Source organism: Otolemur garnettii, unplaced genomic scaffold (genome assembly GCF_000181295.1).
Source record: "Otolemur garnettii isolate 467f Iridium unplaced genomic scaffold, OtoGar3 scaffold00136, whole genome shotgun sequence".
Lineage (NCBI taxonomy): Eukaryota > Metazoa > Chordata > Mammalia > Primates > Galagidae > Otolemur > Otolemur garnettii.
In genome coordinates this window covers 2332989-2360457 of record NW_003852531.1, presented here as the reverse complement: position 1 = coordinate 2360457, position 27469 = coordinate 2332989, and the positions used below count along the sequence as shown (strand labels likewise).

General features: G+C 48.2%; 3 protein-coding genes across 3 annotated transcripts in view; 1 reads left to right on the top strand and 2 right to left on the bottom strand.

Annotated features, from left to right (window-relative positions):
- RALGAPA2 (Ral GTPase activating protein catalytic alpha subunit 2) overlaps nt 1–8779 on the top strand; it is a 374339-nt gene extending 365560 nt beyond the window's left edge. Inside the window, exon 39 of the mRNA XM_023518389.1 lies at nt 8649–8779. Coding sequence (XP_023374157.1) covers nt 8649–8779 — 131 coding nt within the window. The remainder of the gene's footprint in view (nt 1–8648) is intronic.
- A 5947-nt stretch (nt 8780–14726) lies between these two features.
- On the bottom strand, nt 14727–17558 carry INSM1 (INSM transcriptional repressor 1). The gene has a single exon (XM_003798467.1). The coding sequence runs from the start codon at nt 17406–17408 to the stop codon at nt 15864–15866; it is 1545 nt and encodes a 514-aa protein (XP_003798515.1). The 5' UTR covers nt 17409–17558; the 3' UTR covers nt 14727–15863.
- Nucleotides 17559–24877: 7319 nt separating this feature from the next.
- The window catches only part of CFAP61 (cilia and flagella associated protein 61), a 307795-nt gene continuing 305203 nt past the window's right edge, over nt 24878–27469 (bottom strand). The window contains exon 27 of the mRNA XM_003798465.2: nt 24878–25078. Within this exon, the coding sequence (XP_003798513.1) occupies nt 24878–25078 (201 nt within the window). The remainder of the gene's footprint in view (nt 25079–27469) is intronic.

Sequence of the window (27469 nt, the reverse complement as noted above, 5' to 3'; positions counted from 1 at the left end):
AAAAAAAAAAAAAAAAATTCCTGCCTTATGAGAGAACATAATGTACATGCTTGCAAATTCTATTTCAAACATTATTTTGGAAATGAAAGAATAAATGTGTAAATTATCTCTGGGACAAGAAGGCCCTTCCCTTTGTGCCCAGGGGTAATTTTTAACCTTCGGTGTGTCTCCCCCTCTCCCTGCCAAGATGAGTTTGGCACAGAATATTTTACATGAAGAAGTCCTGCTCGTCAGCTTCCTCCTCGGCTTGGGGCCCGAGGAGCCTGAAAATTGGAGTGTGCTTCTCACCGAGGGTGTGAAGTGGTAAGGGGGTTGCTATTATAGATCCTGAAAGGATCTTTTTGACTTCAGAAAATAGCCTGGCAAAGAAAAGCTTTTTCTGTGAATGCTCAGGGGCTGCATTACGCCCCTCAGATGACAGAGGAGAGTACTCTGGATCAATATTCCCTAAGAAATGGCCACTGGGCTAAGTGCAAGCCGAGGGCCTCACTAACAGGTCTCCCCCCTCCGACCTGCAGCGCCTCCCGGCAAATCTCTCCCAATAGTCTGAACCAGCGATGGCTGCGCGTTAATGGCATCATCTTCTCCTGTTAAAAAATGTCACCCTATTCTGTCTTTTATACTGAAGGCTGATGACAGGCCCACAGCTTCCTTCAGGGAGACCTGGCATCTTCACTCCAGGCACCAAGTGAACCCCTGGAACTGTTTAGACCCAAAGGCAAGAGCAGAGCGCCAAAGGCAGCTCGAGACGGGAGCTTCTCTTAGTCAACGAAGGGTTGGTTATTTCCCAATTATCCAGCTTTTAATGAAATGGCCAGAGGACAGATTTGGACGTTACACCAGGTATTCTATACTTTTTTTCTTCTAAAAATGATTTCCCCCAGTTTCAGTCCCACTCCCTTCCAGACTAACGCAAAGACACAAGAAGACGCAGGGTTTGCTTTTCTACAAAAGTAGCGCCCTATTAATATACGTTATTCTACGACTTCCTTTTAAAACTTTACAGTATGTCACGGCCACCCCTCCCTCTAATTTATCGTTTTTGGCAGTTGCATGTGATTCCTCGATATAGATGTATCTTAATTCTCTCAGCCCATCTGTGGACATTGAGGTGGTTTCCAGTGTTTTTATAACAAGCACAACCTTATAAACACCATCACACCCATATCCTGATGTACTGTTGTTTTATTTCTGTAAGATAAAATCCCCCAAAATAAAATTGCAGAGCCGAGAGCATGTGTGATCATCATGGACTGAATGTGCGTGTTGCCCCAGAATCCACATGTTGAAGCTCTGAGCCTCAGTGTGATAGCCTTGGGAGCAGCGGCCCTTGGGAGGCGGAGATAGTGGAGGTTGGGAGAGTGAGGCCCCAGGATGGGGTTAGTGCCCTGCTGAGAACACGGAGGCCAGAGGCTCGCTCTCTGCCCTGTGGGGACACGGGGAGAAGGCAGCCGTCTGGCAGCCAGGAAGCAGCCCTCCCTGGAGAACCTACTCAGCCTGTGCCTTGATCTTGAACTTCCCAGACTCCAGAACTGTGGGGAGTAAATTCCTGTTGTCGAAACCACCCAGTCTGTGGTATTTTGTTACAGCAGCTCGAGAGATAGAAATTTTAGCCCTAATAGATTTTTGATCACTTCAGAATTCTGTAAAGTCAGTTTTGGAGTTATATAACAAAATGAAGCTAAGATTCCTATCTCCCCATACTTACATAAGAGAACTTATTCCATTACTCACCAGCTTGAGAAAAAGCGTGATTTCAGCCCTGATAAAGTGAGGCACTTAGTGACCAGAGAGAGTGAGGGCTCCTGCTCTGTTTCCTCCTGCATGTTCCATGATAATATTCTTTTTTTTTTTCCTGAGACAGAGCCTCAAGCTGTCACCCTGGGTAGAGTGCCATAGCATTACAGCTCACAGCAACCTCCAACTCCTGGGCTCAAGCGAGTCTCCTGCCTCAGCCTCCCAAGTAGCTGGGACTACAGGCACCCGCCACAATGCCCGGCTATTTTTTGGTTGCAGCCATCATTGTTGTTTGGTGGGCCCGGGCTGGATTCGAACCTGCCACCTTTGGTGTATGTGGCTGGTGCCTTAGCCTCTTGAGCCACAGGTGCCGAGCCTCCATGATAATATTCTAAAGAATTTCTTGACTTTTAAAGAAATTACTGAAAATATTAATACTAACATAAATGCATCAAAGTACACCATAAATTCACCTCTTACTAAAGATTGGACCTGGGAATTAGATAGTACTGGCTTCAAATTCCAGCCGCACACTCACTGCATGGCCCTGAGCTCTTGCATCCCAGCCATCCTGATGCTTGTCCCCCACACTCCCGCCCCGGGATGTAGGGTAGTAACACTGACTACGGTAACCAGCCTCAGAGACTCGGCAGAGTCTGCGTGGCCTTCTCAGACCTCGCCTCAGAGTCACCCAGTGTCCCTCCCACCGCACTTCCCTTGGGGAAGCAGCCTTCACAGCCTGCTCTGCTCTGGGAGCGGGGCACACAGACTCCACCTCACAGTGGGGTGTGTCAGAGACTCGTAGAAATGTTTAAACCTGCACCAGGTGGCAGGAATGATATGTAGCATTTAAAATCAGTGTTCTCTTATATCCGTGCATGGGTCAGATGGACATCAAAATACCAAAGATAATGAGTGAGTTCTCACCTGCACTTGACCTGATAACTCATTTAATCTTAACGACAGCCCTGGAAGGTACTGGGTTACTAACAGCCACCGCCACTTTACCAGCTGAAAGAGAAAAATAATTTATTAAAGGCTCTTGGCTACTTTACTTTTGTCCAGGAAGGCCACACAATTAGGCTATGAGGTTAAAAGGTGCAGAAAAACACTCAAATTACCCTGCCAGACCCAAAGGCAGCTCACCTCATGATGCTGGGCCATCACTAGTCAGCCTAAGAGACCAAACGCCTCTCCACACCCCGTGCCAGTGCCCCTGGTGCCACCTCCTTTATGTCTGTCCTCTGGAACCATGTCGAGTAGGTGAGTTTGACTAGAGGTGAGGCGCCTCTGACCTGAACCACGAGGGCAACTTCATCCTCTCTGTCAGACACTGACCTTAAGCCCAGCACACTTGTCCTTCTCTTACAGGACAGCTTTACTGCAAGGGCAGCTGGAAACCAAGTTTCCAGATTCTACTGGGAGGCAGGACTCACAGATGGGAAACTACCGGGGCACAGGAAGAGTGTTCAAATCACACTACCTCCCTAGACTCAACCAGCAAGAGAGAGAACTCCTGAGCCTTCTGGGCTTGGGGGCTCACACCCGTAATCCTAGCATTCTGGGAGGCCAACGTGGCAGGAGCGCTTGAGGTTAGGAGTTAGAGACCAGCCTAAGCAAGAGTGAGACCCCATCCCTACTAAAAATAGAAGTGGCTCATTGCCTGTAGCTCACGGGGCTAAAGCGCCAGGCATATAACACCAGAGCTGGTGGGTTCAAATCCAGCCCCGGCCCGCCAAACAACAATGACAACTACAACCCAAAAAATAGCTGGGCGTTGTGGCGGGCACCTGTAATCCACAGCGCTCTACCCAGGGCAACAGCTTGAGACTCTGTCTCAAAAAAAATTAATTCAAAAAATAGAAAAATTAGCTGCACATGGTGGCAGGCACCTTTAGTCCCTGGGTCCTAGCTACCTGGGAGGCTGAAGCCAGAGGATCATGTGAGCCCAGGAGTTTCAGGCTGAAGTGACCTAGGCTGAAGCCATGGTACTCTAGCCTGGGCAACAGAGTGAGACTTTGTCTCAAAAAAAAAAAAAAAAAAAACCTCCCAAATCAACCAATATCGAGTGCTGAAATTGAAGCAACAATAAAGAAAATTTCCAACCAAAAAAATCCCACACCAGATGGCTTCACATCAGAATTCTACCAGACTTTCAAAGAAGAACTTATACCTATATTCCAAACACTATTCTGTAACACTGAGAAGGAAGGAACCCCCAAAACTCATTCTGTGAAGCAATGTCACCTTGATACCAAAGCCAGGGGAGGACGTAAAAAAGAAAACTATAGACCAACCTCTTTAATGAACACAGACACAAAAGTTCTCCCTAAAATCTTAGCAAACAAAGAGTGTTCAGAGGCATGTGGCAAGAGTAACACTGGAGGTGGGTATTCCTCTTTCCTCATTTTGTCAATGAGAAAACAGCAGAGAGAGGATGGATTATTAAACTGTGGCATATGTACCCTAAGTAATACTACTCAGCCACAAAAAAGATGGAGACTTTGTATCTTTCATATTTACCTGGAAGGACTTGGAAAACATTCTCCTAAGGATCACAAGAATGGAAAATCAAGCCATCCCATGTACTCAATACTAAGTTGAAACTAACAGATTAACAACTCAGGTCCACATGAAAGAAAAATTAAATTCAAGAAGGGAGGAGGGAAAGAGGAGGTTCTGTAAGTTCCCACCTCAGGGGTACAGTGCATACCCAGATGGCACCCTTCCTGGGTGAAGGACTCAAGTACAACTTGGATTTCATCTTACAAATGCAAAAACAATGTAACCTAATCGCATTATCGTCGTATTAATCCCAAAGAACAGAAAGAAAGAGAGAGAGAGCCTAAGGCCACATAGCTTTTAAATGGTGAGAACAAGCTGGTGCAAGCAGACACAGCTCCAAACCCCCAGCCACGGTGTGCTGGAGAGGGAGCCGGGTCCCACGTGAGCATGTGAGAATCCACCACTGTGGGTGAGGGAGGGAACGACCTTCTAGGATTATCAAAACCTATTCCTTGGAGAAGCCACCACATTGGAACTCTCTTTGAGGTATACAATTAAACTTATTATTAGCGCATTTTCTTAAATGTTATTAGACTGTGAGAATCCGAGTTGGGGATCGGGTTTGGCACACTTGCTAACCCTCCCCACCCTTTAGGCTGAAGGTGGCAGGGATTGCCTAGGGCCCTGTGCTCAGGGATATTTCCTTCCCTCACTCAAGCTGGTCACCGTGGTGCTGGGGGGCCTTTAACATGCTTGCAGGTGTAGAATAGTAATTTCCACAGCCGTGTGCTTTTAGAACCAAGTGGAGGGCAGAGAACTTGGAGGGAGGTGGCCATGTGAGCCAGCACTCAGTGACATTCTCCCGGTTGCTTAGGGCACCCCCGTGCACAAGGAGTGAGTTTCTTTCTGTCTTACGGTTGCATCTAGGAAGTTAAAGCAAGCAGAAAGTGATGCAGGATCTATGAATTTGGCACAACAAACATACCACTGGGAGAGCCTTAGTTACAATCAGGGAGTGCTGAACTTATCTGATTTTCTCACGAGTACTGGTTATTTGTGTTTGCAGGTTGCAGAAATAGGTTTTTGGTCAGTCATGGTGGCTTATGCCTATAATCCCAGCACTTTGGGAGGCCAAGGCAATCACTGGAGGCCAGGAGTTTGAGACCAGCATGGGCAAATGAGATCCCTGTCTCTATAAAAAATTAGCTGCATGTGCCTGTAGTCCCAGGAGGCTGAGGCAGGAGAATCATTTGAGCCCAGGAGTTGGAGGCTCATACCAGTGTACTGCAGCCTGGGTAACAGAGTAAGATCCTGTCAAAGGGAAGGGGGAGGAGGGAAGGGAGGACGGAAGGGAAGGGAGGAGGAGAATAGAGTTTCTCCAATATATATCACAGGAGATAACTTGGAATGATGATATATTTAGCTCATCTGTCTCTCATCCAGGTGGGATTTTCACACTGTTATTTTGTCCAGAACAGAGCTCTGCTGTTCCCGTGATTTGGGATGAGAACAGAACATGTTCTCAGGCTACCATTGTGCCCCAGGCTACATTAGCCCCTTGACAAGAAGATGGAATCAAGTCCTTTGTGTATTTCACTATCCATTTGATTTCTCCTTCAGTGGAATATGGTTTCTATGAACCAGTTTCCTTCTTGATCTTAACTAAATTTCCCTACTCACAAGCCATGTCGCCTCTTAGGGCCATCCATTTCTTCATCTGTCACACAGGGATAATGATTAATACCCCCTCCTAGAGTGACTGTGAGAACTCAGCGAGTAATTTATAGGAAGGCTTCAGACAAGGCAAATAATATGAGCTTTAGCTGTTAGTATTATTACAAGGCCATGATTAGTTGGGGTTAGTGGTCTCTGGTTAAGGCTGTTCGAGGCCAAACTAAACTTTCCAGGCAACAACTGGGATAACTCAGTCTGTGACCAGGACCCCAAACTTTAAACCAGTGCACATTAAACATCAAAGAGCACAGATTAAACACGAATTCCCTGAGTGTCTTGTTAAAACACAGACTAGACTCTGATTTAGTAGGTGCGAAGTGGGGCCTGTGATTCTGTTTTCCTCACCAGCTCCCAGGTGAGACTCATGCGGCGCAGGGTCCACATCTTGTGAACCAAGGAAGGACAGCACATTGTCCACTATTGTTGCTGTAACTAATACACGTGCGAGACTGGGTCAGAAACCCATTTCAGAACAAAATTGCTCGTAATGACTGGGGACCTCTAATTGGAGCAGAGGTCCCGCTGTTGGACATTGGCCTATGTTCCCTAAATGCTCAAATGTTTGCACAATTAAAAGAAGTCAGCAGTTGCCAGGAAGATGTTTATTGCTATTGAATTAATGCTATTTTTAAGCAAATCAATGCTGAGTTAAAGTTATCTTCTGTCTTTTTTTTTTTTGCGATAGCTGGGTTTGAACCTGCCACCTCCGGCATATGGGGCTGGCACCCTACCCTTTTGAGCCACAGGTGCTGCCCCAAGTTATCTTCTGTCTTTAACTCAATTTTTAAGCCAATGGTGACCAAAAACTCTTGAAATGTTGCATTGAACTCTATAAAATTGTTGGTATGAAACTTATTTTTGCTTATAAAAAGAGCAATTTCTGGGTGGCGCCTGTGGCTCAGTGAGTAGGGCGCCAACCCCATATACTGAGGGTGGCAGGTTCGAACCCTGTGCCAGCCACACTGCAACAAAAATTAGCCGGGCGTTGTGGCGGGCACCTGTGGTCCTGGCTGCTCAAGAGGCTGAGGCAAGAGAATCACCTAAACCCAAGAGCTGGAGGTTGCTGTGAGCTGTGATGCCACGGCACTCTACCAAGGGCAACAGAGTGAGACTCTGTCTCAAAAAAAAGCAATTGCTTATGGTGCAGCATAAAAGTTGTGATTCCATTTGATAAATAAAAATCATGACAGTGAGAAAACACCCGTCAAACCAGGAGACAAATTTCCCCTTCTGTGATATCTGTGCAGATGAGTGGACAGGTTGGAGTTTGTATGTACTACCTGAGGGTCCCTGTGACTGACAGGACACCCAAAGCAGAAGGAATAAATCTATCTTGGAGGCAGTTTCCTACTTCCAGAAAACTAGTAAATTTTCTCATTTAAACAATTATGTTAAAAACTGTGGTACCTGAGGCGGTGACACCTGAAAAAAGAGGTACTAAATCTTGCAATTTTCAAGACTTATGTGTGCTGAGTTGTTGAGTTTGGGACACTCACACACAACTGAGCAAAGCATGGTTATCATAGGGACCAAGTTTCCATCTAATCAAGGGCAGGATGTGGGAGTCACCGCACCATTTTATTGTCTACTGCCTGATAATAGCTGGGAAACTTTCCCTGTAAAGGGCCAGATAGTAAATATTTTAGGCTTTGTGGGCCATGGAGTCTCTATCATAATTATTAAACTTTGTAGCTATAGTATGAAAACAGCCATAGGCACTAAGTAAATGGGGGTGGCTATGTTTCAATAAAACTTTATTTACAAAAACAGGCTCATGGCCAGATTTTGCCCATGGACCTGACTTTACCAACCCCTGGTCCATCCTTTTCTATTAGAGATGTAGGTGGTAATAATTCTGGAATCTCATTATAATCTTGGAATGTCTAAGCTCATAGTTACTACTACAAATAAATCAAGGTAAGTATAATATGCACTTAATTTGTTTTAGTCCTTTTTAATCTGAATTACCAAATTTAAAAACATGGATTTCTTTGTGGTTCACAGAGCAAAAAGTCTGATACAAATCCAAAATCTTAATTGTATAACTGTTTTATTAAAATGATTTGAAATTGTAAATGGTGATTTATTGAGATAGTCGTGTGAAAACCCTTAGGAAGGTGTTAAGGATAGAATTCTGTTTTAAAAGATGCAAGGAAGATATTCTATTCAAAGACATGAGGGGAAAAGCAATGTGTTCTTTTGCAGAGTAAAATATTTGAAGAAACCTAAGATTATTATGTCCAAATGTGGGCACCCAGAGACTGTGGCTTGGTTCATCTCCCTCTGTCCCTGACAGGCCTGAGTTTGATTATTTTCATATACACTATTCCTATCAGCTTCTGCCCATCTCCTAATAACCACCTCTTGGTACCTGTATTCTAGACCGGCAAAGCGTCACTCTATACACTGGAGTAGATGGCAATAGGAAAGGACTGTGATCTATTGATGTTACAAGCTTTAAATGGCAATGCTGGACGCATGCTTTCCAGCCTAAGTTCCTCATCCTTTTCTGTTCTTTGTGCTGGGAGGAAATTGTAGCCTAGTGTTTTTTCCTCCTGTAGAAAGAGCCCATCACTGAAACCCCCTCCCATGTACTAACACCTTCTTTGTGTCCTATCAGATTTGACACATAATAGCTACTTGGCTCACTCTGCCCATCCTCTCACCATCAGGTGTGACTGTCACCTGGCTCTGGTGTTTGAGAAGGGAGCCTGGCATCAGGGCCCTGGTCCTGCACACAGAGACAAAGCAGATGCTGCGTTCACATAAAAGGACTTCTTTGATGAGTGAAAGAAAAGAATAATGAATACCGGTTGAAGTTTCCGGCATTATTGTGAGTGCCTGGGTTCTGAGGAAGGGGAGGCGGGATGGGCAGAGTGATGTGCCGGCAGGCTCCTTACAAGCAGGGCTGACACTGCGGGGCGGGAAGGTGACTGCCTGAAACACCAGCTCTCAGTGATCACACCTTCCTTGTGTCCTCGTGGCAGGAGACATTCTGTAAGTCTCATCTCTATCTTGTGAATGTTTTAAGAAGAGTTTTTCCTGGTAGTGTGGGTTTATGTGATGACCTAAAGAAAACAACATCATTACTGATGTTTTATGCGGAAATACCACTGGGAAGACCACACAGTGTAGAAGGTTCAAACACGGCAACCACGAATGTGAGCATCCCACACCCTCTCTGCTCACCACGCCACTGCCAGAAGGAAGCGCGTATGTCTGGAATATTCTGCTTTCCAGATGTGACAGGGCAAGCCCACAAGTGTGTGGCAGACACATGATGATAGTTAGGGGTTAAGAGATGCAGGGTGTGTATTTGGGTTAGTGGAAACACACTGAGCGACTTCAAATCATATGCCTGAGTATATACTATGATTCTGAGAAGCACATGAGTCCTTCATAACCACGAAGACAGAGTTGTGGACGGTAAATTTGTAAGTCAAGGTGTTTCTCTTACCCAGCTTTGAGAAATCAATTCTTTTCATCACAAAGGTCCATCTGGCCACACTTCTCATTGGGCTCTATTACTTTCAAACCCAGCGTGGCCTGGTGGTCTGTTGTAATTTTCCCTGTAAGGAATGTACCCCAAGAAATAGGACTCATTTGTCTTCAGAAAATCCCCTCGTGGCTGGGAAGCTGCCTTGATAACACCAAAACCTGCAGCTGGGTATTTGCAAAAGAGGAGGGGATACTGAAAAGCATTGTTCTGTTTCCTTAGCAACCACAGAAGGAGGCAGTAGTTCCCTAGTTCTACTAGGAAAAAAAAAAGATTTCCCTATTCTTCAAAATCACTGGGCAGGTAGGTGCCTTCTGTCCTCTCTGCCCCTCTTCCTTTGGACCCAATACACCTCATCTTGCTTGGGAACCTTGGCTGATGAAGCTGCCAGGGGACAGGATAACTTGACAGCGGCCCATCAGGGAATGGTCTTCCAGTTCTGGGTGTTGTTGACCAGCTCTTCATCCCAGGGAGGCTGAGCAGAGACACTCGTGGGCCTGCCCCCAGGTCTCCTGAAGCCACCGGGCCAGCTCCCACTTCTGAGTGCTGAGGAGCCTGCTAGAGACAACTGCCATATCCGAACCCATGAGTATGGACTGTACTGGACTTTTCTATGAGTACTGGTCACTTAATGCCGTAGGTTGGTAATAAACAGTACGTTTCTTCGATGTATTAGGTAGGGGGCCCTGGAAGGTGCATTTGGTTTCTTTCTTATCCAGGTGGCATTTCCCAGCTACTACTTTCAGATCATGTTGCTAAAATACCTTTCAGATGTTTCCATGATTTCAGGTTAGAATCTACGCGTCTTTCAGCCCCAGATTGTGCCCCATACTTTGGTACTATGTTGGCGACCAAAGGGAATCAAGCCCCCCGTAAGTCACTGTTCTCCTGTTCCCTCAGGCAGGTGTGTTTTGCTACCTGTGGGCTTCAACAACTCATTTTCCTCCTCCATCTTCTCAAAATTCCACAGCTTATACCTGAAACTACCAAACAAGACAGGTTTTTCTAGCCTGGCCATCAGAAAACTCTAGTCCTTACCATGTACAAACTAACTGGGTGATTTATTTTACCCCATACACTAGGCTCTACATGCCAGAAAATTTCTCTACAAGACCCAAATGTCCCTTCTGCAAATAGATAGCAAATTTTGCACAAAGTAAGCCTGCCACAGGCCAGCGGGTTTACAAATAATCCCAAATGCCAGGGAACAGCACTCCCTGTAAATACGTTCTCCCCTGTCTATGTGAAGAATGGGGGTCCCGTGAGGTCTACTGCCTCTCCTCTCACAGTCTCAGGGATGCTCCCCAAAGTTCTCCCCAAGACTCACATATCTCCACAGGGAATCTGCCAGGGCGTATCTCTGGTTCACAGAGGAGTGATAGAGGTATATAGAAAGTCAAGTGACCCAACTTTTGAGAAAGCCCTGAGCTTGCTCCAAACCTTATTCCAGGCCTCTTGCAAGACAGTTGATACGTGAAGAAGTCTTGTAATGTCTCTATTTGTTTGGGTTGTTAAGAGACTCTTCTGCTTTGTTTTGTGTGAAGACTCTGTGGATGGCCATAGAATTAAATCCAATGGGATGGAACAGACCAGGAAACAGAAACTCGTGACAAGCAGAAGCAGGTGAGAGATGGTGCACCTTTGGCAGCCATGTCTGAGCACAGACAAGGGAGTGACATCCACCTGTGGCTGGCGCTGCCCTGTCCAACCTGGCCCACCCAGGTCTCTGCAGGGCCCCTCAACATGCCCACCAGCAGCTACTGGGCTATTGGAGTCCAGCCACACTCCTGGCTTCATTTCTGCTCTGCTCCATCTGGGTACCCCTTGATTGAACCCGGCCATGGGCTTGGCATCATCTGAAAGGCACAACCACCTGGACCGTGGCGCTACACAGAAGGAAGGAAGGGACTCCTCCACACCACGGGCCTCTGAGTAAACTCCCCACATCAGACCGTTCCCAGTGCCTGCTCCACTTCTAGCTCTGACACTGGTGAGAGGTCTGACTCCTCCAGGCCTCCAGGGGAGGGAAAGCCAGCAACAGAGGGAATAAGACATTGTCAGCCATAAAGAAAGGGGAAGGAAGCTGGAGGGTCTCCCAGCTACTTCAGCCCACGGCTCTCCTTGGAACCAGAGGAATGTTACATCACCTTCTTGTGCTTTTTATTCTACCACATTTATATGGAAGCAGAGCAGTGAGGAGGTGCTGTCAAAACCCAGATCCCTTCCTCTAACTTGTTCCCTCCGTTAGCCGCCCTCCTTACCTCTCCTGACCCCCTGACCTTTCACCTTCAATCCCTTGCTGCTGGAGTCTTGGACTGGTTCACTGAGGATGGTCCAAGCTTGCAGCCCCTGTGAGCACAGAGGACTTCCTCAGCATCCTTTGCATATTTGTAAGGAAAACGCCTGCGGTTCAACAGGTTGTTATAACAGGAACCCTGTAAACTTATTATCCAGGGAGGCATAAAAAGGGGAGAGAATTTGGTTTCCCTCCTGTAGAATATTCTGCTGGCTCCTACTGTTTTCCCTTGAAATAAATCAACCAGGTATTTTTTTTTTTTAAGAATCTTCACAGCCAGAAGGTCCATATATTTGAGTTTTTTTTCCTATTGGAGGTTTGTTATTTTCTTTCTTTTTCTTACTTATACATCTGTATATTAGGTTTCTACTTTTGCCTTCACAGAATTAAAAAGGCTAAATTTAATGACAATAACAATGTTTAACATAAGGACTGAGAACAAAAACCTCATAAAGAATGAATGAAGATAAATACATTCAGAAAAGAAATCAGACAATTGCTGCAATGAAATATAAGCAATAATAATAGTAGTAATGCAAAGAAAGTAACATTCACATTGACAGATAGGAGTATGTCTCTTATAGAATACTTTGATCAAAATACTTATTATTTTGTTTTTTCCAAGGTCTCAAAATAATAGACAACTAATATTTATAAACATAAGTAAAAGATAATTTAAAAAAAAAGATTATGCCAAATCTTATAGACAATAGAAAAAGAAATACTTCAAAATCATTCTTCTTAATCTGGATACACCTGATATTAAAATTGGAGAAAATATATTATTATAAAGGAGAAATTACAAACATATTTCACTTATAAATGAGGATGCAATATGATAAACAACATATTAACATTTTGAATTAAAAATTAATGTTTAAGGTAATGTACTTTGGTCAAAATTAAATACAATTTATGTGAGAATTAGTCACTATTTTCTTTCTTTTTTTTTTCTCCTTGCCCACAGCCGACTCCCTCCTTCTCTGTCTGGTCTCCCCTTCCCCCATGCCCCACTGTGCCATTGATTGTCATTAATTGTCTTCCTATCAAAGTTGAATACATGGGATTCTTACTTCTCCATTCCTGTGATGCCTCACTAAGAATAATGTGTTCCACCTCCATCTAGGTTAGTACAAATGCTGTAAAACCTCCATTATTTTGATGGCTGAATAATATTCCATGGTATACATATACCACGGCTTACCAATCCATTCCTGGGTTGAAGGACATTTAGGCTGTTTCCACATTTTAGCTATTGAAGCTTTTTTTAAAAAGTCACCTTCAACATACTCCATTTACCATAGTTTCATTTAATATTTCACATCAATTAAATTTGGGGTTCTGGTTTAGAAAAGGTGTATTTGGTCAATTGAAATAAATTTCCACAGGGGATGAAGGAGCACGTTTGTGAACAACCAAATTATATTTACCCTCATAAAGATGGATCTTAGATAAATTCATGTTTTATGATTATGGACAAGAAAAACAGCCTAACCCAGACGATAAGATACAATTCCTGTAGATTCTGGATTCATGTGTGGCCAGTCTTCAGGTTTTTAAGGAAACTTTATTGTCCTACACTTACATACATACGCTGACCTTCAATTTGAGGGATCTTTCAATGTATGGCATAGTTCAGTGAGATTTTTAAAGTACCCATAATATTTTTGCTGGGAGGAAAGAGGAGCCGCTATCATCCCACAAATTTGGGTTTTTCTTTGTTTCATTCAAAGTTTTGGGGATGGTATAAATGCTTTGTCTCTATACTTTTATATTGTATGGTAAGCTTTTGTCTTTTATTTTCTAAACTGTTAAAATATGTAGTCCTCAGTGACACTGTGCTGGAGGCAACTCACCTGTCACGGTTTCTCCATTGTTATTCTGAAAGCTGCTTCAGAGCCTCACAAAGGGAGGAATATTCAATGCTCCTGCTAGCTGAGCTTCTGACTAAACCCCCTCCCACAGAAAAACTTAGGCTCACAATCCGAAAATGATCGCTTTCAATAATTTTTCTGTCCAAGTTCCTCTTGGCCTTCCCACCCTCATCCCAGCTACTCTTTGGAGATGCAAATCCCTTCACTATACAAATTTCTAAAACCTCTTTGGCAGGCCAATATTAGATTTAGCCAGCCTCAAGAAAAAAGGAACGAAATACCCCAACGGAAGGGAATGCCCAACCATGATGTTCAGCACAGCTTCTTAATCAGACATTTCAAACAGACCCAAACAACTCAAAATATTCGCTGGTGAAAGTCAGAATTATTCTTCAAAGGGCTGAGTGACACATAACGGGAAACATTGTAATTACCTGTTATTAAATTTAATACTCTAGACAGATGGTGTTCCATTCCGCTCCCCCCCCCCACCAAATAGATTGCTCACCTGATTGGAAAATTATTTGAGCCCTTAACCCCACTTGCTGAACTTTCACTGCGTGCTGATGTCAATGGGTCTGCTTCTCTCACTTGGGGAATCTGACCACAGAGTCATTTCTACTTTCTTCTAGTCAATACTTAATGAGCAAACCCCACCCACTTTATTTATCTGAGCAATTGCTTTTACCCTGAGTCCTAACATGTCAGGAAATGAAGGATTTGCTAAATTGAAGTGCTATTCTCACATCCCCTCAGTGAAAAGGATGGATTCTTTTGAATACTTATCTAGATTTCTCTGAAAAGATGTCCGTGGCCTTCATAGAATGAAGGTTAGATAACTGCCTTCCAGCACACACAACCCCCAACAAGGCTTCTGTTCCAGTTAGCCAAGGCGCTACTCATGAACTGCCCTAAGGGCAGAATCTGGAAGTTTGGGTTCAACTCTGAAAGCTGACAGCCCTGGTGATGGCAGTGGTTTTCTTTTTCTTCATAAAAATATAAAGCTCACTTTTAAGAAATCATCAGAAACTGTATTTTAAATCTTTGTTGAAAGCATGTGATACAGGAATTGGTCCACAATATGTTGACTTTGAAAATATTTTATTTGAATAGTAAATAGTTATACAGTTGAAACAGTTCTATTGAAGCTTTCTATAAATAGCTAACAATTAAGAAAATAATGTATGTAGAAAAGAGATTGCATTTAAAATTAAGAGCTGTTGGTTGTATGGGGGGCCGGCCTTGCAGGCCTCTCCAAGCAGAATAAAATGGTAGGTTGCCTGTAATTCACTCAGACAGGTATAAAAGTTAAAACTTTTAGCAGATCCTTTTAGAAAAAGGCTCTCTTCTAAAATGCACAGTGAAATGTCAAGAGTGGCGGGGGGAAAGCACACCAAAAAAAAAAGACTTGCAATCAAATAATATCATAATCTTCATAATTAATATAAATAAATAAAGAATAAATAACAATTACTCATAAATCAACATATACATTTAGAGGGAACTCATATAGTCCCACCTCAACAAAGATAGATGATCAAAGCAAAAAGTGAAATATTGAGGCAGTTACTACAGCATCTTCTGAAAATTCCCTTCCCTCTCCCCAAAACAATCCCAAACAGACAGCAGTTCAAGGCATTTGTGGCTATACTAAAGAAAACTCTTTTTTTTAAGCAATTTGATTTGTTCACATACAAAAAGGTAAAGCCAGACTCCAGCAGTTCACAAGCCATAATAAAGCTAATCGTGTGGGAAGTTCAATTTACAGCCTGTGAAATATAAAGGCATTTATTCCTCAAGATTCACCCAAAACAACCCGTACGCTACATACATAGACAGCAGAGATTGGTAGGCGAGAACAAACCGCATTTCTAGACCATGGACACAGCGAATACTAGCAAGAAAAACAGCTTCTCCCCTGCAAGGGGAGGCTTCCAACCACGAGACAAACGCGTACAGCTTTTCTCCCTTGTACAGAAAGAGGTGGACTCCTGTTGCGCGATAGGGATTGGGGAGCCACAACGCAAAACGGGGGATCCGAAGGAGTCCCAACCAGAGGATCAGGGTTACCGTTACGCCACACCGAGGGAAGAGGAGACGACACTTGCATCCCGCAGCCCGGGGGCGCCCCGGTGCGGACACGGACTCGGGCGTGCACGGCGCGCTCTCTGCGTGGGTCTCCAAGCGAAGGCACAGTTCGGGCCGGGGCGGAGGGCGCGCTCTAGCAGGCCGGGCGCACCGGCACCTGCAGGAGGATCACTTGTCTGTTCTCGGACGGGTGGCACTTGTTGATGTGCCGCGTAAGGCCGGGCGAGCTGTAGAAGGTGGCCGGGCAGTACTTGCAGGGGAACACCTGGGCGGCGTGTAGCAGGCGCAGGTGGCGCTCCTGGGCGCCCTTGCTAGGGAACGTCTCCCCGCACACTGGGCACAGGTGGCACTCGGAGGACGCATTCAAGCCCAGGACGCCGGCCGCCTCGCCGTCGCTGGTCGCCTCCTGGGGCGCCTTCTCGTCGGGCCCCGGGTATAAGGCCAGTAGGTCCTCGGCCGGGGGCGCTGGCGGCGCGCCCTTGGCCTGCAGCGCCTGGTGGTGCGCCAGCAGGTGCTTGCGCAGATAGGCCTGGCGGCGGAACTTCTTGGCGCAGTGGTGGCACTCGTAGAGCCCATCCTCAGAACCCGACTCGGATACGCCGCCCGGGCTCGGAGTGTCCCGGTCGCTGCCGCCGCCCGTCGCCTCTGCCCTGGCGGCAGCTTCGGGCTCCGTCGCTCGGGAGGCTGCGGGCGCGGGCCGAGGTTTGTGCCAGCGGCGGTGCGAGGCCAGGTTGGCCGGGCAGCTGAAAACCTTGGCGCACTCGGGGCAGCGGTACTCCACGCGCACGATGCGCGAGCACTTGTGCTGCGCCAGCGCGAACGGGTCGGCGTATTCCTCCTTGCACAGCTGGCAGATGAACTCGCCCAGCGGTCGCGCTGCGCCTCCCGTGCGGCCCCGCGGCGCCTCCACCGGGCCCTCCTTGATCTTGAGCCCCAGCACTGGCGACGTGGTTACTTCGTCCTCGAAGTGCAGCTTGCGGATGGCCTTGGGCTTCTTGGCGCCCGAGGCCTTGGCTGCTTTGGCTGGCGGCTCCGCAGCGGCAGCGGCAGCGGCAGCAGCCGGGGGCGCTGGCCTCTTGCCTGGGGGCCGCAGGGCGGCGGCGGGGAGCAGCGGAGGACCCGGCCCCGGGCCGCGGGCCGCCTCGGCGCCCGCCGAGAATGCCGTGCCCATCTTTAGCTCCGCGGGCGCGAAGAGCAGCGCGTCGCCGCCGCAGGTGCCGCTGCCGCCCGCGCCGTTCGCGCCAGCGCCGCCGCCCCCTCCGAGCAGCGCGGCTGGCGTGGGGAAGGACTCGGCTGAGACCGGCGAGCCGAGGTTGAAGCTGCGCTCGAAGTACTTGTGCTTCTCGTGCTCGCGGCTCACCGGCCGCGTGGGGCTGTAGAGCGGCGCGGGGTGCGCGGCCTCGGGGTTACCGAAGTGCGCGGCCCGCGGGCCCGGAGGGGGTGGCGGCTGGCCGGGCGCGGCGGCGAGCGCCGCATGGGCGCGCTCCGCAGGCGGCGGTGGCGGCGGTAGCGGCAGCGGCCCCGGCCCGGGCCCGGGACTCGGAACCGGGGGCTCGGCGCGGGCGCCCCCGCAGCCCTGCGAGAGCAGCAGCGTTCGGTCGCCGTCCTCGCCGCCGCGGACCCGGTAAGACACGGGCGTGGACTTCTTGCTGCGCTTCACCAGGAAGCCGCGGGGCATGTTGGCGCGGCGCGAGGGCAAGGCACTGGCTCTGTCCCACCTCCGCGCTCGGCCCGGGCGGCCCTCAGTGACCCCGGCCCATGGCCCGGGCGCGGCGGCTGTGGGACTCGCGTGGCGCCGGTGGCAGCTCGGCCCGGCTGTGCGCCCTGCACGCGCGTCCCTGTCCCTTGGTCCGGCAGCCGCTCCCTTTTAACGGGGGGAGGGGGCCATTGTTCTCGCCTCCCGCTTCCCCCGGAGCCAATCAGCGCGCCCGCATTTCCTCTGCCTAGTAGGGTGGGAGGGCGACCGGGCGGCAAAAAAGGGGCCGGGACTCGGGGGTCGCCCGGTAGGTGCGGCAGATGTACCTGAGGGCGCGGGGCCCCCGCGCGCGCCCCTTCGCGGCCCCGCCCGGCGCCGCCGCCCCGCCTGGCCCAGGCACACGCCCGGCCCCGCCCCCCTTCACGGTCTGCTGCTCCTCTATGGGGAGGCGCACGTGCCTGGGCTTTGTGTCTCTCCTCCGGGGGGCGAGGAGCCGCCAAATGGGCCCGTCCATCAGCACGACAATGCACGCCCCCTCCCGCGCGGGGATTACCCGCGGGTCGCGAGCAAAATAGCAACAAAGGAGAAGAATAGCCCCAAATATGTCAGGAGGGTTCAATCCGCGAGCCGGAGCCGAGGGGGAAGTTGTGCGCGCTGATTGTGTGGGGGCGGGGCGAGCTAAAGCGGGAGCTCGGGGCCATCTGAGTGCTGCTGCTGGGGCGCAGGGCGTTCGGCAGGCGCTGAGCGCTGCGTGGTGTCGGTGAAATGAGAATAGCTGCAAAGTCCGGGCGGCCCAGAGCCACCGCCTGTATCTCGGATGGGTGGCCTGCGGGACCCAGGGTCCAAGAGAAAAATGGGACCCCGGAGTTTCGGGTATAGATAGAAGATTTGACCTTCGGGCTGCAGCCGAGGGCGATGTTGGTGCTTGGAGCCTCCGCGCGGCCGCTGGTCTCGGGAGGCTTCGCTGCAGTTTGAGGAGCAGTTGGCACAGTCTTCAGTCACCGACAGACGCAGGGCTGGAGTGTGGGGAGGGCTGGGCTGAGTTCCAAACAGAACTTGAATTTCTGAACTTTTCTTTTAAGTTCCTGGAGGCTGTGGGATTGGCATTTTTGGCCGCCCGGAGCCTCTGCGCCGCCCAGGGCTGGGTTATTCTGGGTCGAGCTGGCCAAAGCCCGAAACGCGGGATCAGCCTCGTGCGCCCCAGCGAAGTTGGTTTCCTCGCTTCTGGCGCGGCCTCATGCATTTTCATTCTGAGCGGGCATTTTGTTTGCGGGTTGACATCAGATGCTAAATCAAGGGCTCCAATCAAGGCGCCGCGGAATAAGGGGCCGCCTGTCTGGGCGCAGGCCCCCCCCGGAGCCGTGCCCCCTTCACCTCTGTGAAGGAAATTAACCTCCCGCTATTGAGCGCCGGTCGCGGCCAATCTGGACGCAAAAGAGACGCGTGCTGTCGGCTGGGGGGAGGGGGGGCAATCTGTGCTCGGAGGCAGGCTGCGGCCTCGGGGAGGACTAGCCGCCTGTCCTGTGCCACCAGGAAAGACAACAGCAAAGACCCCCTCCCCCAAACGCACACACCCCGCCGCCATCGCCGGGTTTGGACCCAGACCTGGCAGCCTCCATCCTCTCCCCAGCCCAGCCCGAAGAAAACACAAAAGCAGGTTCTTCGGGGGACAGAGGCAGAACCCCACGATTGAGTAGAGGTCCTGGTCGTCCGTCCCTGAAGAATAGCAAAAAGACAGATAAAACGTCATGCGTTGTGAGGAAAATGTCACTTTATTGAAAGACAAGGAAACGTCTCTCCGCAAAGTTCTGTACACCCAGGCAGATTTTGCTGAGTTGTGCCTAATTCCTCTGAAGGTATTTAATTGTTTTTGGGTTTTCCCTCTAAAAATACCCTGGCGTAGAAGTCAAACGGATTTTTAAATAGAGTCTACATGAGTTATTGCTTATTAGTTTCGAGAGGGAACAGTTGTTAAGTTAGTTAATTTAGGGGTGAATCAAGTTGGTTAATCAAGGAAAAGATACTTGGTGGTTTGTTTATAATATTTAAACCCACACGTTGAAAAGAGAAGAATACATACAATGGAATATAATTTGAGAGAGATAATCCTAGTTTAAAAAATGCTGACTGTGATGAATGCTAGTCCCCCTCAAAAGTAAAAATGTTAAAGTGACTTCATCTAAAATTTATAACTGTTCCTATCTAAAAGGGACTGACGTTATTTGCTTACCCCTTTGAGGACTGATTAATACTGCTGATGAAATTAGAAGTGGGAAAAGGATTCCGAGACAGCTTTGGCCAATTTTATTTTCTAATCAGGAATCCCATCTGGATTGTGAAATAATAAGGTGGAGGCGGGGGTACTAGGCCCTCCATCCCCCACTAACAGGCAGGAGGTTTGGTGTAGTTCTCCTTCCACTGATCAGAACCCGGAGACTCAGTCACCTCGTGAATCCTTAAGAACAACCACACCCATAATTGTAAATAAGGCATAGAGGGCAACACTACCTCCACTAAAAAAAAAAAAGAAAAAATCAAAACTCCTGCCTCAGTAAATTCAAACAGCTCTGAATTTAGCCAAGATACTCCACTGAACTCTGAGATACTGAGGTCCAGTGGATCAGTTTCTTTTTATTTGTGGTTTTTAATCTTGTCGACGGAGATGAAATCTGCTTTCAGACGCTAAAGTCAAAATAAATGGAAACTTGAAAGGTACAAAGTATTGGAAACTAATTTTATCACCCCCAGCTGGCGAGAATTAAGCTACACGCGCGCTTCCCGCACGCAGCAACTTGCAAGCAGGTGTATCGGAGCACCGGTTTGTGGGTCTCCTCAGCCTTCTGCGTGATTTTCTCAGAATCTGCGTGTCCGCCAGGATAGGGACATCGGATCGAGATTATTTGTCTTCCTCTGGGAAGAGCTAAGCGCCGCAACACTGCGCGCCTGTGGCCGGCCAGAATGCGCACTGCAATTCGCAACAGGGGCCGCGTGGAGTTAAGTTGGGAAAACACTGCGTGTGGATTTGACCCCCTCCGAGGGGGCTTCACTGCAGTCGGCGAGCAGGAAGATTCAGGGGAGGCATCAACGTGAGCTTTCTCGGCCCCAGGCCACATCTTTTCTCTCGGCCGCGCCCTGGCCAGCGCGTGGTAAAAATCCAGGGGGGCCGCTTGGCCTCTTGTCAGTTCAGAGCCAGCCCTTCGTGGGCTTTTCCGTCCACGGCTGCCGAGCTGGACCCCGCACACGCTGCCAAGTCCTTCTGTCCTGGTGTGCAGGGCCGCCGTCACGGGGTGCGCCGGGGATCACTGTGACACCCACCCACTCACCCCCAAACTAGGCTTCGAATGAAAGTCAAGATTCCAGGGAGATTCTAGGAGAGTCGCTTGGAAATGGACGCTAAAGCGGAAACTTTCGCGGAGGAATTGGCTCCTTGAGGTGTCCAAGGCGTACTCGAAGCCCCTGAACTCACGGGAGGGCCCGGGCGGGTCCGCCTTTCCACTCCTCGGCAGTTAGGGCGTTTGGGGAAACCGGGAGGGGAGTTGTCAGCGTCTCCCTTGTCCTTACTCTGCCGCCGACCTGGCTCCACAGAAGCCCCTACTCCCGGCCCTCGGTCCCTGCAAGCCACAACCCGGCAGGAGCCACGCGTTACAGCTACAGTGCCGGCCTCCAGGTCCCGGAGGGACGCCCCCCGACCCCCGCCTCCTTGCGCCTAGCGCGCCGGGCCGGAGTCCGGGAGAAGCTTTGTGTTTGCAGGAATGAGGGGTTGTTGTGTCAGTCCCAGGGGCACGCGAGAGACACGCGCAGCCAGCCTGCCCGGGTCCCGCCCCGCCCGGCCTGGCCTCCGGGCACCTTCCAGGCCCCCCGCCCGCGGCCCGCAGCCTTTGTTCGGTGCATTAGCATAAAGCTGCCCGGGATCTCGCGTTTAAATAATTCCACACAAAAGGAGAGCGCATGAAAGAGGGCGAACAAGGGGGATCCGCTAGGCTGCACCGAGCGCTGGGCGCGGGAGGGACCGCGCTCAAGTAGTTCCCTCCCCTCGAGTTTCGAGTGCCCCCTGGCAATCTGCTGCGCGCCCATTATTCGGCCTGGGGCCGACCGGGTGGCTGGCCGTCCCTTTTATCCCCCTGCGTGTGCCGTCGGGGCCACTGCACGCTCCTTGAAGTGCCCTCGGGGCTGTTTGTTTTTGCCTGGGTAGGACCGTCGGGGCCCGGGAGCTAAAGGGGGCAGAAGGACCAGGCTGGGCGTCGGGAAGAGCTGTCCTGGCGAAAGCAGGCCAAGGCGACTTGAGAGGACACTGAACCAACCAAAAATGACACATAACCAGAGGCGAGAGGAGCTCTGTTTCCACCTGTGCGGTGCCGGCGGTCTCTTGCTCGAGCGCCTCAGTCTCAGAAAACGAACCGAAACCCCGAGTGAAACAGGCCGGGCCGCAACGACCACGTCTTCCTGGTGCGCCCAGGCCTCACCTGCCCCGGGGGCCGGTAGGCAGCTGGGCTCGGGCCCCGGCGCAATTTCTGCCCCGGCTTGGGCTCCTGCTCTCGGGGTGGGCAGGGCGTCTTTCCCGCCACCGCCCTCGCTCCCTCCTCTTTCCATCCTCTTTCTCTGTCTCTCGGGGACTTTCCCTCCCTCCCTCCTCGTCTCTTCCCTTCTTTCTCCCCCTCCACTCTGGCTCCCCACCTGTTCCACCTCGCCCTCGAGTCTCTCCTCCCCCTCTTCCTGGCCCTCTCGGCTCCAGGTCTGCCCCTCCTGTCTTCTCTCCCAGTCCCTTCTCTCTCCCCCGCCTTCACTCTTCTCCCATTCTCTGCCTTTGCTCCCCCTCCCGCCTCCTCCCCACAAGCCAGCGTGTGTTATTTTATTTGTCTTGAGAGAGCCTATTTGTTCAGTGATGTGTGGCCTCCTGGTCGCCTGCTTTAATGGGGGACGCGGAGGCTTGGTTTCTGCGAGCATTAGCATACAGCTGCCGGGCTCCGTGCCCCGTTCCCGGCGCTTACTTTATCCCGGCCTTATCATCACTTCTTCTCTCAACCAGAAAACAATCGGCAGCCCTCGCACACTGCGACTTTCCAGCCCCTCTGCCTGTTTCTTGGCTCACGCTCGCTCGCCCGGCTGCGCGCGTCCGGCTCTCTCTCTCTGCCCCTCTTCGAAGGGTAAATATTGACTGGCCGGCTTTACACTTTATCCTCCATGCAGTGTTTCCATCCCGCACTCACTTCATCTTTTATTTCCCTTTGCCTTCCGTGATATTTGAGTGCAGTAAAACCACAAGGGGCCCTTTTTGGAAGGAAGAAGGCTACATTCCTCATTACAAGCTGACTTGGTAGGGAGATCATTAGGCGTCAGTAGGCAGGGGCGCTGCGTGTGATTGGGGAGAATAAAACTTTGGAAAATTAACTTTGGCATTTTTCTTGTCAATACCTGTGTTCTTTGCTTACAACCATTGAAGATTAGGCTTAGAGCCCAAGATGTCCCCAGCTCAACAGCAAATGCTGAAATATGTAGGACTTCAAGAATGCCTTAGTCTCAGCAGGGTTTACCGCTGGCGCACACCAAGTCCAAAACTGGATCTCTTGAAACCCTTTCTTTTGCTAAGCTTTATCATCAGCTTTATCTCCCAAAGCTCTTAATACAGCCACTATCAAGTGATGACCAACAACTCTTGAATTATTCTTTTATTCTTAGGTAGCTTGTTTTTCAGTGATAAAGCTCTTGCGTCTGGACAGATATGTTAAAATTCTTCAATTCTGGAAGTTATTTTGCATACCTGTTAAATTCCCCAGTTCAGGGAATTGCCCACTTTCTGAGTGTGACACAATATGCTTTGTAAACTAAGACATATTCTAAATATTTTCAAATCTGATGCTTTACCTATGGAGGTTCAAGACTACATTTTAAAAGGCAGCAGAGGACAACTGTTATTGTCAGATTTATGCATGATTTGGTGTTAAGGTTGACATTGTCATTTGGGGCCAGTTTTTTGTGACTGGAGGCTTTTTAATGCTAATGCTTGGTCACAGAAGTCATAACTGTTGATCCTCTGAGGTTGTTCTGTTAATCTTCATCTAAAGGTCCCAGGACCCGTCACAGAAATTCACTCCATTTGCTGATGAGTTTGATCCAGGTCCTCTCAGGGGAAGGTGACCAGGGAGTTGCACTTGAGCTGACTCATTCACCAGCCCCTGAAATATGGTTGCACGTGTGTTGGGTCTGAATTCTGAAGAGTGAACCAGTAGCTATCGTTCCCCATTCCTGTTACACAGTTTGTACCATATGGCCAGGGCCGAGTCCTCCCTTAAATGACCCATGCATTTGTGTAAAATGTATGTTTGTGTGAAGGAATTAGAGGTGTTTATTGCTTGCTTTTGCTAGGCTTGGAAAATCAGAGTCCAGTGTTTGGGAACAATTTTATTTTTGAGAAACGTCAAATGACTTTGCAGTTCCAAATAATTAAGGAGTTGGGAGCAGAGAGTTTGATAATGTGTGTATAATTCTGTAATGCCAACTCCGACTTTTCCTCTTAATAGCTGTGTAATCCTTGCAATTGTGCCAGTTTTTGTTAAATGTTAATGTAAATATAAAAAAGGAACAGAAACTGGAATTTTGTTTATGAAAACCAATTTTAACCCCTGCTGGCCAAAAATTGTGTCACACTGTCTATTAAGCGAGATACGACACAAATAAATAAAAATAATTTCTTATGTGTTGTTCCCACTATTTCCCGAATCTGTGTTTTGTAGTGGGCAACTTAATTTCTCTATTTATAAGAGAAAGACCTTCTGATCTGCATTACAGGCAGCTTGTACTAGAGGACCTGCCCCCCCAACCATGGTGTTAAGGGTCAGTGAAAATAAACTAGATTAATTTCCCATTATTAAGTTAAAACCTAGTATCTGTGTGTCAGTCCCTCGATCCTCCCGTTTTTCATATCTTTACAGCAGCCTCTTTCTAAAGGTCATGTAAGATTTCCTACACAACCAGAGCTCCTGATACTGGACGACAGATTTAATATCTCATCATCTGCTTTACTAATTTTTCACTCTGAGCAGTGATTGTCTTTTACCACCCACAAGTATTACTGAATAAACACGTGAAGAACTAACGAGGTTGGTGGCAGAAAAGTCAAGGAAATCGACACAGAATGATACCCAACGTAAAAAAGAAGTTTTCCACAGTATGATCTCATTTTATTGCTAAACTGGATTGATTATTCTGCACGGGAACATGCCTGCTATTTGCAAATCGTCCCTGCCCCACAGTAGCGACGCACGGCTGCGCGCCACCTACTGGAACAATAGCAAACTACAGGCGTAAATCGGGGTGGAAGAAGAAACCACAAAACCGTGGGGACCCTTGGCACTTGGTTGTCAAGCCAGGCTTCAGAGACCTTTTCTGTTTTCCACAGAGCACTTCCAGGAACTAAATGTATGAAAACAATAAAGTGGGGACCCGGGCCACAGCTAAATGATGCCTGGCCACGCGTACATGGGCAGGTGGTTATAGTTATAGTGCAAGTAGTCGAGGATGCTCCTCTCCACCAGGGGCTTGTAGATGGTTTCCTTGTAAACTCTTCTGAGGTACGCCCTGGGCTTCTCCTTCAGTCTTAAGTCTTCATCTTCGATCTGATGGGCCAACTGTTCTATGGAAGGAAGGGTTTCCTCCTGTAAAATAGAGAAATTACTTTAATTCTGCACAGTGACAGGGCAGTTTTGCTAAAAGTGGGCCAGGCGCGGTAGCTCACACCTGCAATCCCAGCACTTGGGAGGCTGAGGCGGGTGGATTGTCTGAGGTCACAAGTTCCAGACTAGCCTGAGCCAGAGCGAGACCCCCATCTCTAAAAACAGCTGGGTGTTGTGGTCGGGGCCGGTAGTCCCAGCAACTCAGGAGGCTGAGGCAAGAGAATCACTTGAGCCCAGGAGTTTGAGGTGGCTGTCAGCTGTGATGTCACAGCACTCTACCGAGGGCTACACAGTGCGACAAACACCCCCCAAATTCAAAAGGACAGTGCTCAGCTCCCCAAGGATGGTAACTTTTTTCCATCCAGCCTTTATATTAAAATAAGTTTTAAAGTGTGTGGCAATTATACATAACATGTAACATTACAACTTATTATTTTAACCACGTTTAAGTGTACAGTACTCAATGTACTGCTATAAGTAATTCACATTGTTGTGGATCATTGCCACCATTCATCTCCAGAACTTTTCCTGTCCTCCTCAGCCCAAACTCTGTCCCTGCGAATCAATAACTCTCCGTTTCCCCTCCCCTCAGTCCTAGCAAGCCCTATTCTAGTCTTGTCTCCATGATTTTGACTATGCTGATGCTTGTAGGAGTGGAGTCATATGGTGTTTGTCCTCTGTGACTGGCTTAGATCACTTACCAGAACGTCCTCAAGATTCGCCAGGGATTTAGTTATTTTATTATTATTATAATTTTTTTTTTTTTTTTTTGCCAGGGCCAGGTTTGAACCCACCACCTCTGGTATACGGGACCAGCACCCTACTCCTTTGAGCCACAGGCACCTACCAGGATTTAGTTATTTTAAGCCCTTGATTTTCAGACAGAAATAATCTGTAGATTACATTTGTTTTAAAAATAAGAAAAGAAGCAATTAAACATTTTTACTTGAAAACTCCTTTACTTGGTTTCAGTCACCAAGAAACAAAATTTAAATACCTTAGAATAAATTTATATTAAAGTCAAATTTCATTATTTTTTTTAAAGATACAGCTCAGAATAAAGTTATTTGAAGCTGAGAGTCATACGCTATGCATCATTATAATATTTAGGGATTTTCCCAGTATTTCATTCCAGACATTTTCAGACATAGAGACAAGCTGACAGAATTGTGCAGTGAACACCTGCACACACACACCCCATCCGGAATCTGCAGTCACCGTGTCATTCTATTTGAAATATCTCCCTGGGTCCTTGTAAAAAGTACTTCACCCAGGTTTGAGCTGTGTTCTTTTTAAAAAAAATACATAGAAACATATTTATTTATTTATTGATTGATTGATTTAGAGACAGAGTCTCACTCAGTTGCCCTGGGTAGAGTGCTGTAGAGCTCAAATTCTTGGCTCAAGTGCCTGCCTTGGCCTTCCAAGTAGCTGGGACTACAGGTATCTGCCACAACTCCTGGCTAGTTTTTCTATTTTTAGTAGAGACAGGGTCTCACTCTTGCTCAGGCTGGTCTCAAACTGCTGTGCTCAAACAATCTTCCCACCTTGGCCTCCCAGAGTGCTAGGATTGTAGGCATGAGTCACCATGCCTGGCCAAGCTATGTGATTTTTGAACAATGAGATCCTTGAACATCACCCTAAAGAAGTCCCATGGAATTTGTATACTTATTTTGACTTCCAATAGTTATTTTTATTATGAGCAGAAAGAAAAAGTGATTACTTGCAGGGTTTTTACTGGATCATTAATTTATTAATGGTAGGAATTAAAGAAAGAAAAATAGATTTACGCTATATGGAGACTTAATATGATTATCACTGGTTTTTTAAGCTAGACATGAGTAGATGTCAGAGATTATATACCCTAACATTTGGAAAAACAGTCAGTGGAGGTCCCAGGAATTTGGATTTAAAAGCGTCCCCAAAAGGCAGTGAGAGGGAGAAGCCAGCTGGTGCTTGCAGCTCCGTATTAGAGGCAGTGAAAACCGTGAGTGCCACCAACACACCCCCGTGGGTATATTCTGCAATGTATAGAGGTTTATTCTTTCTTAATTCTTTTGGGAGTCATATCAAACCAAAATAAAGCAATGAACTTAACTAAAGTTACAAAGACTCTGACTCATTGTACGATGAGGTTATGACGTCAGGGTAATTAGTGTAAGATCACAAAATGGGAATTTTAGTTTATCCAAGACAAACGCTGCTCTAGATTGTAAACAGATTTTTGGACATTTGCCTCTTGAAGTGTGACCTCTCACGGTATAACTACCTCCCCTCACAGTGTGACCTACTCCCCTCACAGTGTGACCACCTCCCCTCACAGTGTGACCTTCTCCCCTTTCAGTGTGACCTACTCCCCTCACAGTGTGACCA

Excerpts from the sequence above, each read along its gene's own strand:
- INSM1 (XM_003798467.1), bottom strand. The coding sequence starts at position 17,408 with ATGCCCCGCGGCTTCCTGGTGAAGCGCAGCAAGAAGTCCACGCCCGTG.